This window comes from Gorilla gorilla, chromosome 12 (assembly GCF_029281585.2).
Source record: "Gorilla gorilla gorilla isolate KB3781 chromosome 12, NHGRI_mGorGor1-v2.1_pri, whole genome shotgun sequence".
NCBI lineage: Eukaryota > Metazoa > Chordata > Mammalia > Primates > Hominidae > Gorilla > Gorilla gorilla.
The window spans coordinates 138,012,291-138,034,046 of record NC_073236.2 but is presented as its reverse complement, the minus strand read 5'-3'; the positions used below and the strand labels follow the sequence as shown (position 1 = coordinate 138,034,046).

At 44.6% G+C, this 21,756-nt stretch overlaps 1 protein-coding gene across 19 annotated transcripts in view; it reads right to left on the bottom strand.

The window, feature by feature from the left end:
* MYT1L (myelin transcription factor 1 like) overlaps window positions 1–21,756 on the bottom strand; it is a 539,395-nt gene that overhangs the window by 146,678 nt on the left and 370,961 nt on the right. For all 19 annotated transcript variants that reach the window (XM_031006771.3, XM_055378700.2, XM_055378703.2 and 16 more), the window contains exon 9: window positions 9,319–9,668. In XM_031006771.3, coding sequence (XP_030862631.2) covers window positions 9,319–9,668 — 350 coding nt within the window. The remainder of the gene's footprint in view (window positions 1–9,318; window positions 9,669–21,756) is intronic.

Below are 21,756 nucleotides of genomic sequence, written 5' to 3'. Positions count from 1 at the left end.
GCAGCTTCCACAGCCCCCACCGAGCTGACAGGGCCCTTCTGCAGAGAACCCAGGTGAGAGCTCAGAGAGCCACGGAAATTACCCCAGGGCTCCCAGGTGATAGAGAAGACCTGGTCCCTAGGTATCTCTGTTTCTACTCGGAGGAAGTTCAGGCGACACAGATTCTAGCCCCAAAATGGAAGAAATACCACCTAGGCTGAAGAAAACACAACTTGGGCCAGAAAAAAACGCAGAGGGGTGAGGATGCCTTGGCTTCAAGTTGTTAATGTCGCTTCACTTTGAACACTGAACAAAAATTTATTTTCTGAATTCTTCCGAAGACTGAACAATTTTGGATTCAAAGAAAGAGGAACCCAGTGGTTTAACGTGTAAGGGAAGTTTTTTTTTGAAGTGATTTGCCTCATCCAAAGACTGGAACAGATCACAGGAGACTGTGGTGTGTGTGGCTCTTCAAGCACACGTGTGTGCATGTTTAGATGGGGTTTCTGGAGCATCAGGAGAAGAGACTGCACTGAGCTCAGTGGCAACAGGCCCAGGACAGGGTGCCCAGCGCCCAGGTGTGCTATAGAAGGTGACAGGAAGTTCTGTGTGGACACTGCCTAGCACGGTGCCATGAGCCGCATAGGGCAACCCACATGCGATTGGCGTGGCGAGGAAGTGAATTTTTAACATTATTCAGTTGTAATGAATTTAACTTATTTACATTTAAATAAACACATTGGTCTAGTGTTTGCCATGGTGGCCAGCATGGATGCAGAGGTGGAAGTTCAGAGGGAGCTGGGCTCTAATTTTGATTTTTTTTTTTTTTTTGAGATGGAGTCTTGCTCTGTTGCCCAGGCTGGAGTGCAGTGGCGCGATCTCGGCTCACTGCAAGCTCCGCCTCCCAGGTTCACGCCATGCTCCTGCCTCAGCCTCTGGAGTAGCTGGGACTACAGGCACCCGCCACCACGCCTGGCTAATTTTTTGTATTTTTAGTAGAGACGGGGTTTCATCGTGTTAGCCAGGATGGTCTCGATCTCCTGACCTCATGATCCTCCCGCCTTGGCCTCCAAAGTGCTGGGATTACAGGCGTGAGCCATAGCCCCCTGCCTGATTTTGATTTTTATAACATACATATATATACAACCTCATATATGTAATTTATAGATATGTATTCATATGACATGTATTTTCTATAAATGGCCCACCAGCAGAGCAGCACACATGTGGGACAGCGCTTTCACGTTCTTGTGTGCTACAGTGATTTCAATGCTGTCCTTTCTATGAGCTAAAAGGTGAATGCATTAAGTCTCATTTATTTATAAAGCTTTGAGGGTCTTTTTATTTGATGACATTTTAGGTATCTGGCTTACATAAATTAAGGGATTAAAAAAATAAGAGTCACATTCTTCTACCCAGAGAATGAGCTGTTTGGAGTCAACAGCTACTCAGATAGAGATAGACTGAAACATTCGAACGAATTACACCACTGTCTCTGTCTCTCTGTCTGTCTCATTCTCTCTTTCTCTCTCTCTTCCCCCTACCCCCTGTCTCTGTCATGTACACACATACACACACACACACACACACACACACACACACACAGGCACGGGTCAGAGACTTTCTGGATCAGCTGGATGACCGTGAAGACTCCTTGTCCCCAGAGTGATTGCTTTTATTGTCAGTGCTTGGAACCCGGGGAACAGAGATAAGACTGTGAAAATTCTGGTTCTTCTGTTTTCCAGAATGGGTTTGAGACACAGGTGGCTGCTCACATAAATGTGCTAGATTGGGAGGGAAACTGAGAGGACATCAGGGTTCCTTCTCTTTGTCTCTAGTCTTCCATATTTCATCCGTATCAAAGAGAAGACTCTGATCTGCTTCGGCAGAGCTTGCAGAGACAACATGACCACTTTCTTAGCAATCTGAAGTTTAGTGAGCCTCAGTATTCAGAAATGTATGTTTTTATTTTCAAATCAAATACTTAAAGCCTCCACCTCAGTTTATGACTTCTAATTCTGCCCCCTGTAAAGAACCATGCTTTGTATTTTTTATATACACACCTCTTCCATACTGTATTATGTATTTCTTCCAGAAAATGGTGACTCTGTTTAGTTTTGTGTCTGCATGCAACCCAGTGCCCTTCTGGGCACAGAGAAAAAAAACACACCGTGTTTTGAAATGAACTGTCATGATATTCTGAATCTTTTAAACTCTTGAAGCCTTAATATACATGATATACTTGCTGCGTGTGGGGAGGGGGTCATGGACGTTACGTTCAGGGTTACAGAAGAACGTGAATAAATGGGTGGGAGCATAATATCATGTTGAAATTGTCCTTAATCACAATTGTGATGTTATGGTTCTGAACTGCTTCACATCTCTCAGTCGTTTTTATATTCTGCAACTTCTTTAAGCTTCAAAATAAGACAGCGAAGTGAAGGAAGGGCATGTACTATTATCCTAATCTTAAGTGAAACTGAGGTCCAGTGAAGCTAGGTGACTCGCTTAGGACATGTGACACAGCCAGAGCTGGAAACACACCTCATTCCTCAACTCCATCTACCCGTGGATAAACCAGAACTTGGAATGAAACCTAAATTCACAAGGCATAGCAGATAAACTGTTATTTTCTTAGAGTGGACTTTATAAGCAAATTGAACAGAAACATATTCGACCCCACTATCTTACATTTTCTGTTTTCATTATCATGCTAAAAGGAGTTTCCCCAGGACTTTATGCATCCACCTGCATCTTTTTTTGTTTTTCAAGATGGAGTTTTGCTCTTGTCACCCAGGCTGGAGTGCAAGGCTGCGATCTCAGCTCACAGCAACCTCCGCCTCCCAAGTAGGTTCAAGCAATTATTCTGCCTCAGCCTCCCAAGTAGCTGGGATTGCAGGCATGTGCCACCACACCCGGCTAATTTTTGTATTTTTAGTAGAGACAGGGTTTTGGCCTGTTGGCCAAGCTGGTCTCAAACTCCTGACCTCAGGTGATCTGTCCCCCTCAGCCTCCCAAAGTGCTGGGATTACAGGCGTGAGCCACCACACCTGGCCTCTACCTGCATCTTAAATGTACATGGCATGATATTTGCAGCCAGATTTTTGCTTTGTATCAAAGTACCTGATGGTTTATGAAAAATAGGATAAATTATATTTCTATAATTTAGCACAGTTTGCATGAAGAGAGTTTAGGTTTTATAAAATCATATATTGACACCTAAAAATGTCTAATTCTATGATTACTCATTCCCAAGACGCAGTGCCATGTACTTCAACGTAGCTGCACATGCCATGTCCTAAAAATGCCTCTGTGGATGCAGGGAGAGGTTAGTTTTAAGATGATACCAAATCATCATATTCTTTCTCCCAACTGTGTCCACAGTCTTCCTCTGGTTGAAGCCACGCATACCAAACATATGATCTTTGTTTCTATGTTGGTCTCAGAACTCATTGCCTTTTCTGCTGACTGCAGTGAAAACTGGTTGGCTAATTCTGCTTTTCACAGTCTGTCTGCGTTTCAACTTGCTTTCCTCATCAGGGATATTTCCCTGAGAAAGACAGGAGAGGATAATTGGCTAATCAATATGGAGAATGGTGTCCTGCAGGGAAGCTGGGGATTTCAGAGGCCACACAGCAGACCCCTCACCCCCTCCATGCTGTCCTCCTGTGAAAACTCAAGCCTATGAAAATTTGTCTTCCACAAATACCAGGATGCTCTAGCAACTTGGGGCTAGCACCTCATCCTGTTTGAAAGAAAACACACCCTGGGAACTTTACCATGAAAAAAGAAATGTTTCTGTGAGAAGGAATTTTTATAGCATGAGTTCTGCCTTGAATTCCCTTTAAAAAAGAAGGTGGGGAGTGGAAACGCCCCGTTAGAAAATTGTCCCATGCACAGGACTGATTTACAGTGAGGACAGAGCCTGATACTAGAATGGAACAGGCATGGATTACTGGCCATGGTGATCCCACAGCTGGCCGAACAGTCAGGGCACACTCCTCCAACAAAAGCAGCCCCTGCCTCCTGTTCGACTCCCCTGACCCCCACATCGACTCTGCCTCAGGGCGGCCTCCATGCCTTGCCCAGAGCAGCTGCAGCCATCATTTCGCACATCAAGAAGTTCCTAACGTCCACGGCCATCAGATCGCAAATCGAGAAGGCCCTAACATCCGTGGCCATCAGATCGCACGTCGAGAAGGCCCTAATGTCTGCAGCCATCAGATCACAAGTCGAGAAGGCCCTAACGTCCACAGCCATCAGATGGCAAGTCGAGAAGGCCCTAATGTCCGCGGCCATCAGATCGCACCTGGAGAAGGCCCTAAGGTGACCACACAGATTTCCTCTCAAGCAGCCCCTCCTCCTCAGAGGCCAGCAGCCCAGGACACCACCGCACATCTTTGGGTCACTGATCTGGAGAACGCGATACAGGAAGCCAGGAAGACTTTAGAAAAGGAAGACACCTGCGTGTCACCTGATCTAGCCCCGTGATCAAGTGGCAAGGCAGCCCTGAGATTCAGTAAAGAGTAGTGAAGAAAGAACCTCATACATTCTCCAAAGTATTCCAGAAACAGGGCATTTAAAGCAACATCTATGTGCTAAAGGCAGCTGCACACACGGAAGCTTTCTTTAGTCTAGAAAGCACATTGCTAGGCTCTTCCTCAGGAAATGTTGATTCCTGTCTAAGGGAAGATGCAATGTCTGCTATAAAGAATATATGTATGTGTGTGTATACATTGATTTAGAGATATTTTAGTGGACTGGAGTATGAACATAAACCATACCTTGCTAGGTATTATATATCCATTTACTATATATTTCTCAAATCACATGAATCCAAAAAATATTTATCATAACATAAAAAGATCTGATAATAGAAAAATCTATGGCCATTGAACAATAACTTTCTTAACTTTAGGATAACAAGGGGATTTTTAATTGGTGCAGACTTAGACTGTAATGATGTATTCTGAAAACAAAATTCTTCATGCAAAAGACCAGCCTATGGTAGGTCTACGTATAATAAATATAACTTTGCCTAATTAAACATGAACTTAATCTGAAATGAGTTTCTCAGGTATCATCCCCTGTTGTTCAAATAAGCAGAAGGTGATCAGGAGAACACGAGTTCCATTACAAGGAAAACCATGCAAAGTGTTTGATTATCTATCCCCCACCTACAGAAAATAATATAATCTTAATTAGCCTCAGTTTCTAATTTGTATGATGAGAGTAAAAGAGCTTCTGCCCTACCCATCTTATGCAATCCATGTGAAGATCAAATTCAACAATGTGATTAAATATGCCTATTGGAAACTTACATTATTAGGACTATTTTGATTCATATAAGCAACAATGCTGGAGGATCCTTGAAATTAAAATAAATACTTAATCTTAAATTATAAATAATAGTCCTTCTATAACCTGTGGGTTCCTATTGTAATAATCTGGGAGTTTGTATACATTTGTTTTATCTAAAACAAAACCTCTTAGTAAAGTCCACATTTCAGTTTATTATAGAGGTGAAAATACCCGACCGGATGAACAAATAATGGCATCCAGCCGGGATAAATCGCCTGAGACTTTCTCTCTACTCGCAAGGCTGAGGCCAGCATGACCTTGTCCCAGCAGCTCCGTCACGACGCCCTGGTTTCTGCACTCAGACGGCCACCTGTGCCACGCAGGACGGGCGCGGGAGTCACACTCCGCTCTGTGCTCTGGCCACGTGGCTTCCTTTTAATCTCAGGTCTCTGTCTGTGCTTCTCTGTGTTAGAAAAGGGGCACAATCAACTGCAGGGGAATCGGTTGCTGGCCCAGGGACATAGCAGTCACTAAGAGTGTCACCCAAGGAACATGAAAGGCCAGCCTCGGGATGCTGACCCAGAACTCCAGCAATCAGAGGAATGGGACCCCCCAGCTTTTAGAGAGTGCATGGTTTCTGCCAAGCCACTGGGAGGACAAAAGGACATCTCTGGTAGGCACCATACGGAATCTCCCGTACTTATGCTGCACATCTCACATTAAAGATGCTGCTGTCATGGCAGACATTTACATTTGTTGATAGTGATTTTGGCACTACATTTAACAGTGAGGTAAAATATAACGTGCTCAACAAGTGAGAACATTCAAACAGGAGATGGTCTGATGTATGCCTTTCAAAGCCTCCTTTTAATACATTAAACGTAACTAGGAGTTTGATCACGTAAAATGACTGTTCTATCAACAGTTATCCTGTTCCTTTGATATAGAAGCTGCTTGGAGATTTCTGACCCTGCTGGGGTATAAGAGACTAGAAGATATTCCATCCAGCTGGAGTACCTGCAGGTGACGTTGGCTAAATGGGGTGTTGAAACACCCATGTGGGGCTCCTCCAATGGAGACATCTTTCTCCCAGAGAAAGGCTTCGTGAGCATGTCTCCAGGAATCAGGCCTCTCAGGTGAGTATGTCTTAGGAGAAATGCATTTGTTTGCCTTAGGAATCAAACAAGCCTTCGGTGTCCCTCCAGAGAATCTGTGGCAATGGAAACCTGGTGGAAGGTCCCCACAAGGGCATGCAAATGCTGTTGGTTCTAAGTGGCTGCCTGGGATCTGGGATTCTCATGAGAGGCTCTCTGAAAGGGAGTGGAGTATCACGCTCTACTGCCAGGATGCTCAGTAAACTGGGTGCCCCTGTCTCACACTGGTAGCAGGTAGGTTATCTCTCAACATCTCCCTGTGGCTGCACCCTGCCAGGATGCTCAGTAAACTGGGTGCACCTGTCTCACACTGCTAGCAGGTAGGTTATTTCACAACATCTCTCTGTGGCTGCACCCTGCCAGGATGCTTAGTAAACTGGGTGCACCTGTCTCACACTGCTAGCAGGTAGGTTATCTCACAACATCTCTCTGTGGCTGCACCCTGCCAGGATGCTCAGTAAACTGGGTGCACCTGTCTCACACTGCTAGCAGGTAGGTTATCTCTCAACATCTCCCTGTGGCTGCACCTTCCTGAGTAGCTCACTTGATTCCTTTAAAAGTCCTGTCATAGGTGATAATAGAAGTTATTTCCTTAGGGAGCCAGCTGCTGAACATGAATTCTGAAACCAGGCACTCCACAATTAACTATGAATTCTTTCATGGTCCTGCTACCTCTTCACAAGTGTTTGCTTTCAGCACCTCCTGTCTTCCGTGCTCTGGACTCAGCATTTGCTGACCACGTGAGTGGTGGGCACCATGCCAGGTCTGGCCACAGAGTTAGAAATCCTGGGTCCTGAGGCACGATCAGCCAGTCGCTCCTTTGGCGGTGCTGTCACACATCCACTGGGTGCCCATTTACTTGCATTTTTCTGGCAAAAATGTCTTTAATTCTAGTTTGCTTTCCAGCGTTTAAAAACAATTATATCCTAAGTGTTCAAGTCAGAATAGACAAACCCTACGCAGTCACATTCTAAAGCTATTTCAATAAGGCTTCTGACTACCTTTCAAAGTACATCACTTTGTATTTTTAAAGAAATATTTAAATTTGACCATAAATAAACTAAAATTGAATTTTTAATTCTAGAAAATGAAGAGCAAAACTTAAAACCTGGTTAAGGCCCCTGGTGTAAACGATACCTATTTACAGATTTCCTATCTTAATCCGTCGCACCAAACATGAATGCCTCCTGCTTTCCAAACGGGATGAGAACATGAAAGAGCCACATTGTATACCATCTTTCTAGTAAGCCCTGGGCAAGTTACAAATCATTAATCAGCCTCCACAATTAATGAGGTCACTCAAAATGACACTCACTTAATACAGTGTCCAGAAATAATTTGCCAGGTTGATCTACTTTCCAAATATTTTACTACACAAATCTATTATTTTAATTCTTAGCATCTCATGAATGACACTGGTGCCTTGTGTCCCTGGTAGATTTAATAGCGATGATGGTAAGTCTGTTGATAGGTGTTCTGATAGGCCTTCTCTACCCAGCATTCTACCATAGTGAGACAAAAAATCTTGGGAGACTAATTTTAATTTATGTAATGCATGTGTGTGTGCATATGCATCTATGTGTATGTACATATCTATGTGTGTGTACATATGCATCTATGTGTATATATACATATCCATCTATCTTCTGTACATATATGTACATATCTATCTATCTTCTGTATCTGTGCCTGTGTATATATGTACATGTAAGTAAGTGATGGATTGTTTGCATAAGAATCTTAAGCCACTGTAACAATCTAGGATTATTTCATAAAATTCAGGTTTCCTAGTACAAACTCCTCTGACTTCTGAAGGAGGAGTGGTAATTTAAGCCTGCACATGAGATTAGCAACGAGCAACTCACATCTCCCTGATGTATGGAGGCCCTACCCACTGGCTGAAACAACTACCCTTTGTGTCCAGAAATTAGTTCTCCTGGTAATCAGATTCTTGAAGAACTTTTGAGCCCAAGGGAGAGGGGCAAGAAAGAAAATTCCCTTCACTTACAACATGTTTGGGCATTTCTTTGAGGAAAACCCTAAGCCAATAAAGATGATAGCCAGGCTTTGCAAAAAAACAAACAAGCAAACAAACAAACAAAACCACAAAACTCCCACCTCTTTCCTCAGAAGAAATGACTTCTATGAAAGGGTTAGTTCTGAAGTGGTATTGTGCGTCGGATAGTAACAGAACACTGGACACGAAAGCCATGTCACCATAAACGCACTGCCGGGAACATTCCCAACACACAGCATGGCGGCCTTCTCCCTGGCGTGTCTCAGAGCACCGGAAACCCCAGATCAGAAACAGCTCTCACATATGGAAGCAGATGACCGGCTGATTATCTTGTAGCAATACTACTTCCTTTCATCCCAATCATGTGACCATCACTCAAGCAAAGCTTTGGCAATCTACAGACAAAACCCACTTTGCTAGTTGATGTACCAGTCATTAGGCAGGACTTCCAACTCCCCTATGGAGGTACCTGGGCTAAGCCATTCCAACAACACTGTTTTGCCCAATCATTGTATCTCATGGATACAGCATTCAGGAAAATGTAAAATTAAAGACCAGGTCTGCTAACTTAACTTCCTTGATACATTTTGTTAAGCTAATCAAAAAGGTACACCATAAATATCTCAGTAAATTACTGACAACCAACCTGAATAAAAATTAGACTGACATAAAATCTGAAGTGTAACAGACAATCTGAAGAATTCTTTAACAGAAGTGTTCAGTTCATATAAGGGGTTAATTTTCTCAGTATTGACCGAGCAGAACGATTTCTTTATATGCCAGTCATTCATAGTAACAGCCAGCAATTCACCTTGAACAGTGGACCCAAATCACGACTTGTTACTTTGCTAATATTTTAAAGATTACCGTTTTCTTCTTCCTCTTCCTCCTCCTCCTCCTCCTCTTCCTCTTCTTCATCCTCCACATCTTCTCCATCCTCGTCATCGTCCTCATCCTCCTCCTCGATCTCCTCCTCCTCCTCCCGGTCCCCCTCCTCGTCCTCCTCGTCCTCATCCCCTGGCTCATCATTGTCCTCGGAGTACTCCTCCCCCTCATCCTCCTCCTTCTCATCCATGTCCTCAGTCCCATCACTGTCGTCACACTCATCCACTGAGGAGCTGTCTGCTTTCACGGCAAATGGCTTTCGTTTAGGAGCAGGTTCCTGGGGCTGTTTATCTTGTGTTTTTCTTTTTTTCGCCAAGGGACAACCATATACACTAATAAAAAAAAATAGAGAAGGCAGGGGAGAGAGAGAGAAAAAATATCTGTGTTACTGTCTTTTAAAATCAGACCAATGGGGGCCTTGATCAAGGTACTTAAAGGCTTATCATGAATGTCATCAGCACAAACACCAGAGAGACATAACATACATGTTCCCCGAAGTGTGCTGAAATCTGTTAATGAAGTGATAGTGCAAATAAATACCACTCACACTTGTCTAGTTACCATTCACATTCAGTCCAAGTCTCCTAGTTCCTCATTCCTATAATTCCACAGATCCTACGAAAATTCATGAGATTGGTTTGCATAATGTGTATAACATGCAATTGACAATACAAATTTATGAAACATTTTACCAAATATATACTATGTATAATATACATCTGAAGCAAGATTTATTTTAATCACATTATATTTACATATATATTTATGTAAAATATAAAAATGTCTATGTCGTGAAAGAGCTTCGGATATATTTGGATTTGTATATTTTATGGATTAAATTATATCTTTAGACTTGATAACCTCCCGAAACGAGATGAGCCCTAGGGCTTGTCAATGTTGTATGAAAGCAACTGCATCATTCAAAGTTGTGCAGAACTTCCTCAGTCTTAGATGTTATTAGTCCCAAGCCAGCATTCCAGAAAACAACTTCAGTGTTAAGGGTAATCACCACTAAATCACGCTGAAATTGGTCCAGGCTTGGATGAGACCCTTCCTTACAGCAGAAGCTCACAATCTTTCCTTGAGAAACAACGATTTTCTTTTTTTTATTATTATTATACTTTAAGTTCCAGGGTACATGTGCACAACATGCAGGTTTGTTACATATGTATATGTGTGCCATGTTGGTATATTACATTAGGTATATCTCCTAACGCTATCCCTCCCCGCTTCCCCGACCCCACGACAGGCCCCAGTGTGTGATTTTCCCCATCCTGTTTCCAAGTGTTCTCACTGAGAAAGAACGATTTTCAAAGCTACATTACAAATTCATTTTTGTTGTAGAAATAATATATATACTACAAAAAAATAGGTGGGGTAGGGGAGACATAGAGGCAAACTACCGCAGGCAAATACTGCATTTATGCAGAACGAGATGTGTGGCCTCTCTCATTGGCCCATTATTCTGCAGGGTGAGATGTGTGGCCTCTCTCACTGGCCCATTATTCTGCAGGGTGAGATGTGTGGCCTCTCTCACTGGCCCATTATTCTGCAGGGGGGGTCCTGCACACCTTGACTAGCTTGGCTTTGGATCTGGGGTAGTGAATCATCATTCAGTCATGACCCTGACCAGTGTGTACTATTTGGGCAACTCTTCTATTTTGGGTCATGGGCTATGCTGGAGTTCAGAGATGAGTGGCACAGATCCTCACAACAAGGCTTTATGCTCTAACAAGGGATTTAGACAAGTCACAAATACCATTTTAGAACCACTCACTCCTGTGTACACCATGCGCCAAACACCTGGCATGTCATAGACACTCAACAGGCATTTGCGGAATGAAAGGATGAAGTGTGATAAATCCCATGATGAAAACATGCAGAGGGCTCTATGTCCTGTACACAGAGGGCAGGCATGCACAGGTGCTAGCAAGGCTTTCAGGAAGAGGTGAGGCTGCCGATGAGCTCTCACAGATATGTAAAGGATGTCTGGGAGGGAAACAAAGCATTTCAATACATCCCAATTAAAACAATCTGCAAAAGACATGAACATAGGTAAGAACACCAGGGGCTCAGAAAACTAAAACAAAAGCAAACCCCAAAGGTTGGAGCATAGAGAGGGGCTGGGCCAGGGGGTGGAGGTCAGAGTGGAGAGTCCGGCAGGGTCCGATCAACCTCGTGGATGAATGATGGGACTCTGGATTTTGACCCAGGAAACAGGGAGTGATTCGAGTTCTTTCAAGCACCCAATAATGCAATTAAAATGCATGTTGGATAGGTGCGAAGCGGAGGACAGAAGAGAGGAGGTGCAGGCTAGAGATGCGGGGAGCAGAAGACAGCCAGCGCCATGTTCAGGTGGGGACTGGGATGAGAAAGTGAGCTGAGGAGGGTGCCCAGATCTTTAGACAGATGAGAGAGGCCAGGAGGACCAAGGGCCGTGAGGGAGCTTCTTGGTACAGTCAGACCCTGGGTAAGAAGGTGCTGGGAGAGAGTGTGAGAGCAGGACACAGTGTGTGTGGACCAGGAGGAGCTTGCATTGCACATGGCAGGTCTTGTTGGTCTACTGACTTTGGACAGATGTTCAATCTTATACATTAACATCATCAGCTGTAAAGTCAGAAAAATGCTAATCTCACATGGCTGCATTAAGGATGAAATGAAAATATATATATATATGTAAAGAGGTTAGTACTGAATCTGGCACCTGCTAGGTACTCCATGAATGATAGGAACTGCTGTGTAATAGTGATAATAACAAGAAACTTTTGCTATTTTTTATTTTTATTCAGGTATCCAATTATCCAACAAACATGTCGCTCCTTAAAGTTTTGGAAACTAATGATTGTCCTGTTTGTTTCTTCTATCAATGCTTCTAAAACAATTTAGACCAGTTGCACTAGTGAAAGGGAAGAGAAACAGTTTCATGTTTCTTAGGAAACCAGTTTTTCTTGACAGGTTGTGATTTGTGGCCTGTTAGGAACTGGGCCACACAGCAGGAGGGGGCGGCAGGCAAGCGAGCGAAGCTTCTTCTGTATTTATAGCTGCTCCCTATTGCTTGCATGACCACCTGAGCTCTGCCTCCTGTCAGATCAGCAGCCACATCAGATTCTCACAGGAGCTTGAACCCTACTGAGAACTGAGAACTGTGTATGTGAGGGATGTAGGTTGTGTGCTCTTTATGAGAATCTAATGCCTGATGATCTGTCACTGTCTCCCATCACACCCAGATGGGACCACCTAGTTGCAGAAAAACAAGCTCCCACTGATTCTACATTATGGTGAGTTGTAAACTTATTTCATCATATATTACGCTGTAGTAATAAAAATAAAGTGCACAAAAAATGTAATGCACTTGAATTACATCCTCTTCACCCCCAAACCGTGGAAAAGCTGTCTTCCATGAAACCGGTCCCTGGTGCCAGAAAGGATGGGGACCGCTGCCCAGGAAGACACAAGCATGGGGTAGGGGCAAGAGCTGAAGGACTTCATTGCCACCTTGCTGCGTGACTCAGGGAGTCCCTTCATCAATTTGGATGTCACTTTTTATATTTGTAAGATGAGGGCAGTTAGATGACTTCTAAGTCTCTATCAGCCCTGAAACACTAGGGTGAAATGTTATCATCCCTTAAAAACATAATAAGCAAAACAAGAATAACAATTTTAATCACCAGATAATTCAAGAAAAAAATTCATCTATAGTCTACATAACATTTCAAATATGAAATAAACAGATTTCTGGGATTCCTTTTATATTTTCATTTGTGAGGGGATAATCTGAGATAATAATCTCAGAGCCAGCCACACCTTCATGCTGAATCACCACCGGACAACCCGTCAAGTCTAAGCCCAACACCAACCAACCTCCTCGCAGGGCCACCTGTATCTGAGTAGACTGGTTCTGGTGGATACCTTCTGTGTTTGTTCAGTTAGCAGATAATAGATGCAGCTGTGCACGGATGGCTCCTCCAGAGCCTGCCCTTGGTGTCGCCGGTCATAATGACCGGAGCTTTTCCCAGCTTCCTTCTCCTTCATCAGTGCATCAATATGTTTGTCTGACACAGTCTGTTCTGCGCTGAGGCCACCTGCACAGCACCATTCACTAAAACAGATAACTAGGCCCACCGTGACCATCTATGAGTCCCAATTGCTGGGAAGTGATGTCACCCCACTTGGCTTGGTGCTATTCAGTGAGGTGACTGGGGGTAAGGTGGGGCTCCTGTTTCATTTTCTCCCTGCTCATTCACACGCACAGCCGCCCTCCTTTTCAAGATGGCTCACTTGTTGTTCAGACTGTGCGATGTTGGCCCCATGAGGTTTAGAGGAGGGGAGTGGAGATTTTCCTTAGAATGGATGCTGCAGTTAGAAGTGAGCACAACTGGGCTTCACTCATGATCACCTGGGACAGCTGAGAGTTTGGAGGACAATGTGTCTGGCTAGGAGGACGTTTGGGAGGATGGGGTCTGGGCCGTAGGGCATTGACATGGTGGGTGTCTGAATCCCAACCTTGGAGAACATGTCTGGGCCATCGAGGCGTGGGAGGTGGGCTGCCTCCTGCTCACATGTCCTCTGAACTCCCCTGCACCTGCAGCTGGCTGGCTCCCTTGCAGGGGGCCTGCCCACTTTCATTGCTTTTCCATCTCCTGGCAGCTGCCATGGCTCCTACTCCATTAGAACTTGCTGGGCATGGGAAGGTAGTGGAGGAAGAGGGACAATAAATAAGCAAGAGTAGAAAAAAAATAGTTGGTCAAGATAGTTGGAGAAGGTGAGTGTGTGTGGAAAGTCAAGTACACATGGAAAAGAAAAGTGAGCAGTTCATCTGGTCTCTGCCAGGACAATATCGGTATAATCCTATCAAGCAGGGTTTGGTTTAATATGTGAAACATTTCACAAACAGCCTGAGCGTATCCAGGGTAGTGATGTGTAGAGCACACCACACGACCAAGGGCCTGAGCTCCAGGCTTGGTGTTGTTAACACCTCTTTGAGCACCCGGACTCTGGCTGGGCCTTAGTTTACCTATCGATGTGATAGAAGCGTCGGCTGTTCCTTTAGTCTCTAAAGCTTTACATGTTTTAAATTTCCTAAATGATTCCCTTCCCATGGTGGGAACTTTCTGATGAAGTGTACGTTTCAGTACCTTCTAGTCTTCTATTTTCACTTGAATTGGTTTTACTTCCCTATCCCTACATTTTGCAAGCTCTTGGATTCAGTGTAGCAACTTTTGGAATCATCTGGCGTCAAACTTCCAGTGCTTCCTGCCATTTGACATGGTTCATTGCTCATGATTTGCTCTCTATTTGTTAATGTAAAGCGTGAATACAGTCGTATCCCCAACTACAAACAAGTACCCTCTGTCCCTTCTCTCTCTGATCCATTCTCCTACTGCAGTTCCTGGTATCTACTTCCATGGTGGCAACACATTCAACCACCAGGCACATTCCATTCCATCTGTGTTCAACTCCACGTGGCTCGAGACCCTGCTTAAACCAACAGAGCCCTCTTGGTCTCCAAAGGTTTAGCATATTTCAAATGGAGGCCTTGGAAAGCAATTCTGGGATATGAGTTTGGGGAGTGTGTATCCTCCTGCCCTCGTATTCTGTGTACAGCGTGTCTGCTGATGGGGCGGTGATCTGGAAGGAGAGGAGGATGTGGGGGCACTGGTGGTGCCGCCCAGCAACACCCGTGAAGGGCTCAGCCCAGCACTGTGTCCTTGTCCAGGACCTCAGCTGACCCTGTCAGTGCCTCAGAGATGCTGTGCACTCCGGTCACCTCCATGGCTCTGCAGCTGGCTACTGCACACCTCTGAGGCAAAAAGGCAGCCCTTTGTATTTGAACATCATTCTGCAAGACTGAGTTCAACATCCACAATGCACTGACAGAATGATGTTTACTCACATATCCTCTCCTAGATTTATATCTCTTTTTATGATAGATGATATTTTAAGATTCCAAAAATAATGCACTGTCTCTTTTTTCACACAGTTGAAACTTCAAAGAAGTCGTAAATATGATCACTAGTAAGATCACGGTAGCTCAATAGTCCTCTGTTGACAAAATACCCCTCCCGTCATTTTTCCAGAGTGTGTCCATAACATGATTCTCAATGCAGAAGCAGGGCAGGGAAGATAGCAGTGGCCACATCTCACAGAAAACCATGCTGTCTTATCCTTGGACTTCTCACAATTCAGCAGCAGCCAGCGACAGGAGTGGAAGTCCAAGATGCTTTGGGTAGAGTGAAAAGGCAAACGCACGCTGGATTAGAAATGAGAAAACCTGGGCTTTCCATGTTTTCACCCTGTTTAGGTTACGTCAGGTTACACATGGAGGCCTGGCATCCCGTCGCCCCCACCCCCTCCAAGCCAGCCTGGGCCACGCCTCCTGGGCCCATGAGGATGCCTCACGATGTCTTTTTGCTGTTGTAGCTTTCACAGTTCTTTTGTGGTTAACTCGGTGTCAACAACTTCCAGTTTTTTGCATCTGGTTATTCTAGAAACCGGTTGCTGGCCACGGCTTTCCCTCACAAACTCATACACATACAACATTATGTAGTGCATTCTCGCACTTCCATGTCATGTATAACGGTCTTTTATTGAATGTTTTGTTTATCCAATTTTAATATAAACAGGGATAAGGTCTCAAGTAACTGAAAACCAAACTTGGCAGCGTGTGCTCTGCTCCCAACTGCTGTTATCACCGCCGTGGAGAGAGGAACGAGGTGAGGGTGGGAAGTGTCCTGTGCGTGGGCCTCTCCCACCGGAGAGCGGGGCTTGGAACGTCAGGGTGATTGACCAGTCGGCTCAGAGGCCTGACAGTGATTCCCCACAACCACCTCTTTTAGAGGTGGTATTTTTCTTGTATTGCTTGAATAGCCTCCATTGGGTCAATATTAAAACACTTATTTTGGAATAATTTTTAACATATTTAAACTGCATTTGAATATAATTCTGGAGCACCGGTTTTCAACCAGCTCAGTTAATACCAGCACTGCTTAGAAAGTGCTTTCTGTGTGCTTGGCGCTTTCTAAAATCTCTATATACACAAATTCATTAAACCCTCTCGGTGACCCTGTGATGTAGATTCTGCTGTAATTCCTAACTTCGAGGGACAGAGATTTTTTGAGTCACTTGTGTAAAATCACAGAGCTGAGTAACAGTGGAGGTTTGCAAACCCCTTCTCCATGTCCTGATTTTCTGATCTCTGAAGGGGGATATTAATCCAACCCTGTTTCTTATTGGGCCATGGTAAGGATCTCACTAAATAAGAATATCTATTTTTCCCTAATGCCTGTTACATAGTAAGCAGGTGCCACATAAGTATGTGCTGCGTGAATACACTGCATGATTGATTTATTCCTTTATTTGGAAAGCATGTCACTGAGCAATACAGACCTACTCCCAACCTCATGGGACACAGAGACACAGTTACCCTGCCAGAGAGGACAGAGCAGGCTTCACAGGGGACCAAGATGGGTGTGGGACAGGGAGTGAGACTGAGACAGAGACACAGAGACACAGACAGTTACCCTGCCAGAGAGGACAGAGGAGGCTTCACAGGGGACCAAGATGGATGTGGGACAGGGAGGAGACTGAGACAGAGACACAGAGAGATGCAGAGAGACAGAGGGACCCAGAGGGCGAGTTCAGGGAGGCTGCATGGGCAGGAGGCGGTCAGAGGATTGGAGGTGTGAGGGTGCAGGCAGTCAGGGCCTCCCAGGTGCTGTTCCTCCTAGGAGCCGTGGGAGCTCCGGACAGTGTAGACAGTGGGATTACTTCTACACAGTTGACTTCAGGCTGCAAAACCATCACTGTGGCTGTGGTGTGAGAATGAGGTGGAGGAAAGGAGAGCTAGATGGTGGAAGGTCATTTAAGGAGCAATGTCAGGTCATAGGTTGGCCTGGGAAGGTACAGGTAGGACATGCAGGAGTGAGGTGAGGGGATACGTGTGGGACGCAGCCTGGTTGCCAGCTCAGGTAACTGGCAGGTGGAGGTGTGTGCACTGGTACGGAAGACACGGGAGACTCAGGTCTTTGCTGGCTTGGTTTTGGTTGGGAACAGAGGCTTACAGGTGATTCTCTATAATCTCTTCTTTTCCAGATGCAGAAATACCGTACTTCTCTGTGGTTGCTAAATTTGAGGCGTCTCAGCTTAGGTGACCTCTAGAAGGGCTGAAGTGTTGGTTTGGGGCAGTCAGTGGGTGGATGTTGCAGACATGGTGGGGAAAGAGGCAGTTTCCTGGGAAGAGTGAGGGCTCCACCCTGAACCCTTAGGGACACAGGGGTTTGGGGACTGGGGAGGGAAGAAGGGGCCAGAAGAGGGGACAGAGATGAAGAGGTCAGGGGATGGGTCCAGGGAGCATGAGCCTGGCCCAGGAGACACAACCCACAGACCCTCAGTCATATCCACAGGAAACAGAGAACATGGGCTAGCCCAGGAGACACAACCACAGACCCTCGGTCACATCCACAGGAAAGAGAGAAGGCTGGGGTCATCACCCAGATCTGAGTGGTCCATGAACAGCAACCAGACCCACGTAAATGTTAGTAATATCAGCACAAGGTCTGTGCACCTCGCCAAGTCGCTCCAGGATCTGCCCCTGTTTAACCCCGGGAGATGTATTTATCTGAGCCTCAGTCTATCCATCTGTGAGATGAAGGGTAGTGCCCATGCTACACACTTAGGGCAGCACACGAAAAGCAGTCCACGTGAAACACCCAACAACTAGCAAGCCGGGGTGCTTCCCAAATCTGAGTTCTCCTTTTCTTATTTCCTTTCTCATGTCTTAAGAACAGTTGATATCCCTTCTCACCACTAGCCCTTTAAAGGGTTACTCTTACACATTTCTAGAATACATAAAAGCACTTAAAAAGATGTCAGAAATAGTTGAAATCATTGAACTATGCAATTAAATAACTAGCATTTCCAACCAAACGTATATACTAATAAAACCAATTCAGTTTTAACTACATACTTCCTTCATTTTAAAATATTACATTAAATATATTTTAACATTTTTTAAAGTTATTTTTTCTCTGTATTGTTACAAAGGCATAGCTGATTTGAAAACTATGTATTTTCTTAAACCTGATAGACACGTTCTAGACATGAAAAATATTCAACAAATAATTGTTTAAAATGTTTACTTGAACCTCTTAGGGAATTTAAAAAAACATCTCAGTTTCTGGAATGCAGGGAGTTTTTTTTTTATCTTTTTTAAGTCACTTTAAATGATGTAGCCATTTTTTAAATATTTATTGTCTTGAATAGTAATTCAAGATTCAAATAAAGTTACAATAATCACTAAATTTAACCTCTTTCAATTCCAGAAAACTAGTTCTTTTGAACTCAATAATGAGAGTAAAGGTACCTCTCGGGCTTTGAGCGTTTGTCGATGCATGTGGACGCGCATCTTGGAGGTAGATAAAGTGCAAATGGGAGGCTCGCATGCACATTTTCCAACCCAGCTTTCCAGGAGACGTGGTTCTCCGACAGCTGGGATTGTTTCTTATATGTCTATTTTTTCTTCTTGAAATTCCAGTTCCCAATTCCCAAGTGTGCCTCTGTTCCTTTAAAGCTGAAAGACTTGAACTAATGCGAACCCTTGTGTGCCAGGGTACACCACCCCCAGCCATCAGCACCAACAATGCTCCTTTGTCCTCCTTCCTTCCCTCCCCTCCTTCCTTCCCTCCCTCCCTCCCCCTTCCTCCCTCTCTCCCTCCCTCCTTCTCTTTCCTCCCTCCCTCCCCCTTCCTCCCTCTCTCCCTCCCTCCTTCTCTTCCCTCCCTCCCTTCCTTTCTTCCTTCCTTCTTTCCTTCCTTCCTTTCCTTCCCTTCTTTCCCTCCTTCCTTCCCTTCCCTCCTTCCTTCCCTTCCCTCCTTCCTTCCTTCCTCCCTCCCTCCCTTCTCTTTCTTTCTTTCTTTCTCTTTCTTTCTTTCTTTTTCTTTCTCTTTCTTTCTTTCTTTTCTTTTCTTTCCTTCCTTCCTTCCTTCCTTCCTTCCCTCCTTCCTTCCTTCCTTCCTCTTTCCTCTTTCCTTCCACCCACCTCCACAGGCTCAGGTGATCCTCTCACCTCAGCCTACTGAGTAGCTAGGACCACAGGGATATACTACCAAGCTCAGCTAATTTTTGTATTTTTTGTAGAGATGGAGTTTTGCCATGTTGCCTAGGCTGGTCTTGAACTCCTGGGCTCAAGTGATCTACCTGCCTTGGCCTCCCAAAGTGCTGGTATTACAGGCATGAGCCACCACGCCCAGCATCTACTTAATTTTTAAGAAGTTAAACTATTTGGTCACCCCTTTGCTGTACCATGTGAGATTCCACTGCGTGTCCACAGTCACCCTTCACAACTGTTGCCCATTTTCCATCATTCTCATCTCACAGCTCTATGCTCATTTATGATTCTTCTTGCTGGAATTTTCTCTCCTACTGATCCTTTAAGACCCATCTCAAGTTCCCCCTTCTCCATCGTGTCATTCCTGCTCATCCTGGAATTCAGGGTCATGTGTTGTTAGCAACTCTGTGTCGCTAGACATTTACCATCTAAGTGTCAACCACCTCGCGTTGCTCTTGATTTTCCATGTGTGCTTATCTTATTGTCTCAATTTAGCTGTTTTCTTTTTGGTTTTAGAGGCTTTGCCATCTAATTAATTATTCCAAGTCCCATTGTGCGAAGCAAAGGGGTGGGTGTTCAGTACCTTTGTTTCCACGGACTGAGTGGATTGACTGGTCTGCCAGTGCTTTGGTGTGTTTCTATCAGCATCTGCTTTTCATGAAATCATACTGCCTCTTTTCTGCCAAAACAGAACTCACCTCCCTTGCCACTTGCAAGACTAGAATGTTGATAATGTTACCACAGAAGTATTCTAACCACATACCTCATGGCAGTGAGATTGGCCAACTAAGCTGCTGTATGAATATACTCAGGTTACCAGGGTGCTCTTTAAGTGATGTTCCATTTTAGTGAAAAACCTGAGAAGGTTGATGGGACTCCCTGGAGTGTCCAGTTTGCTACAAGCTAGTGAGTGGGACTCTACTTACTAGTGCAACACCCTCAGGACAGGAGAAATCTGGTGGAGGGAGAAAGCTTGAAAATCACTTAATCCATCTTTTCACCTAGAAAATAAAGTGGCATGCACAAAGTCAAAGCCTCAGGTTGTACAGAGCTAGACATTCCACCCTCTAAGCAAGCACCTCCCCTGCCAGGCCAACACAAACGCTGAAGTCACCGTGAGTCAGAAAACATACTGCAAACGCGAGGCTGCATAGCCACCGCTGCTGGCACTCACTGCCCGTTAGATGCCCCAGCCATGGCCACTGCCCATTTGACGCCCCAGCCACGGTCACTCAGAATAACGTGTCCAGAGAGGATATTGCCGAAAACAAACACCACACGTGCAGTCAGTCCATCCCAGTGACATTTTCAGTGTCGTCTTTGTGACCATGCATACGTCCACACCAGTGCTCTACATCAGGAAGGTGCTAGGACACACTGAACGTTAGCACAGCAGCACAGACGATGGGCCTGCATTTAGCGCAGTCGTGAAGAGATTCTCTGCTTGGTGTGCTGTGTTCACAGCAACCACCGGGACAACATCAGCAGCAAGTGGCTGTTCCACCTTCCACTGTCAGGGGTCCTCAAAGACTCATGGGATAGCACTGGTGCCATTCTCTTTTCCAGGGACCCCTGAAGTTACAGCAGTACTACCACCTTGAATGATAGTAATTACAATTGATTTGAAAAAGTGAGAAACAAGCTTTATAAAAATGTATGATTCTGGCTGAGTGCAGTGGCTCACTCCTGTAATCCCAGCACTTTGGGAGGCCGAGATGGGTGGATCACCTGAGGTCAGAAGTTTGAGACCAGCCAGGCCAAACATGGTGAAACCCTGTCTCTACTTAATAAAAAAAGAAAGAAAGAAAGAGAAAGTGAGAGAGAGAAAGAGAGAGAGAGAAAGAAAGAAAAGAAAGAAAGAAAGAAAGAAAGTTAGCCGGGCGTCGTGGCATGCACCTGTAATCCCAGCTACTCAGGAGACTGAGGCAGGAGAATCTCTTGAACCCAGGAGGCAGAGCCAAGATCAAGCCACTGCACACTCCAGCTTGGGCAACAGACAGAGACTCCATCTCAAAAAAAAAAAAAAATATGATTCTACGAGCTACGTGTTTGCACCAGGGAAAAGTTATAAGAAAATACAGAAAAAAAAAAAATGGCTAAAGATGCCCCTTCTTTAGATGTTCAGGACAGAGGACTTTGTCTTGATGTGGTTGGTAAGAAATTATTCAATTGTGAAATATGTAAAATTCTGGTACTTGAATGATTAGATATTTCTATTTTTACTTTGGTGATGGAGATATACATTTGAACACTCTTAGCTCAAAGAATTATGATCATGCCTACAATCACATATAAATATATTATATGTAAAATAT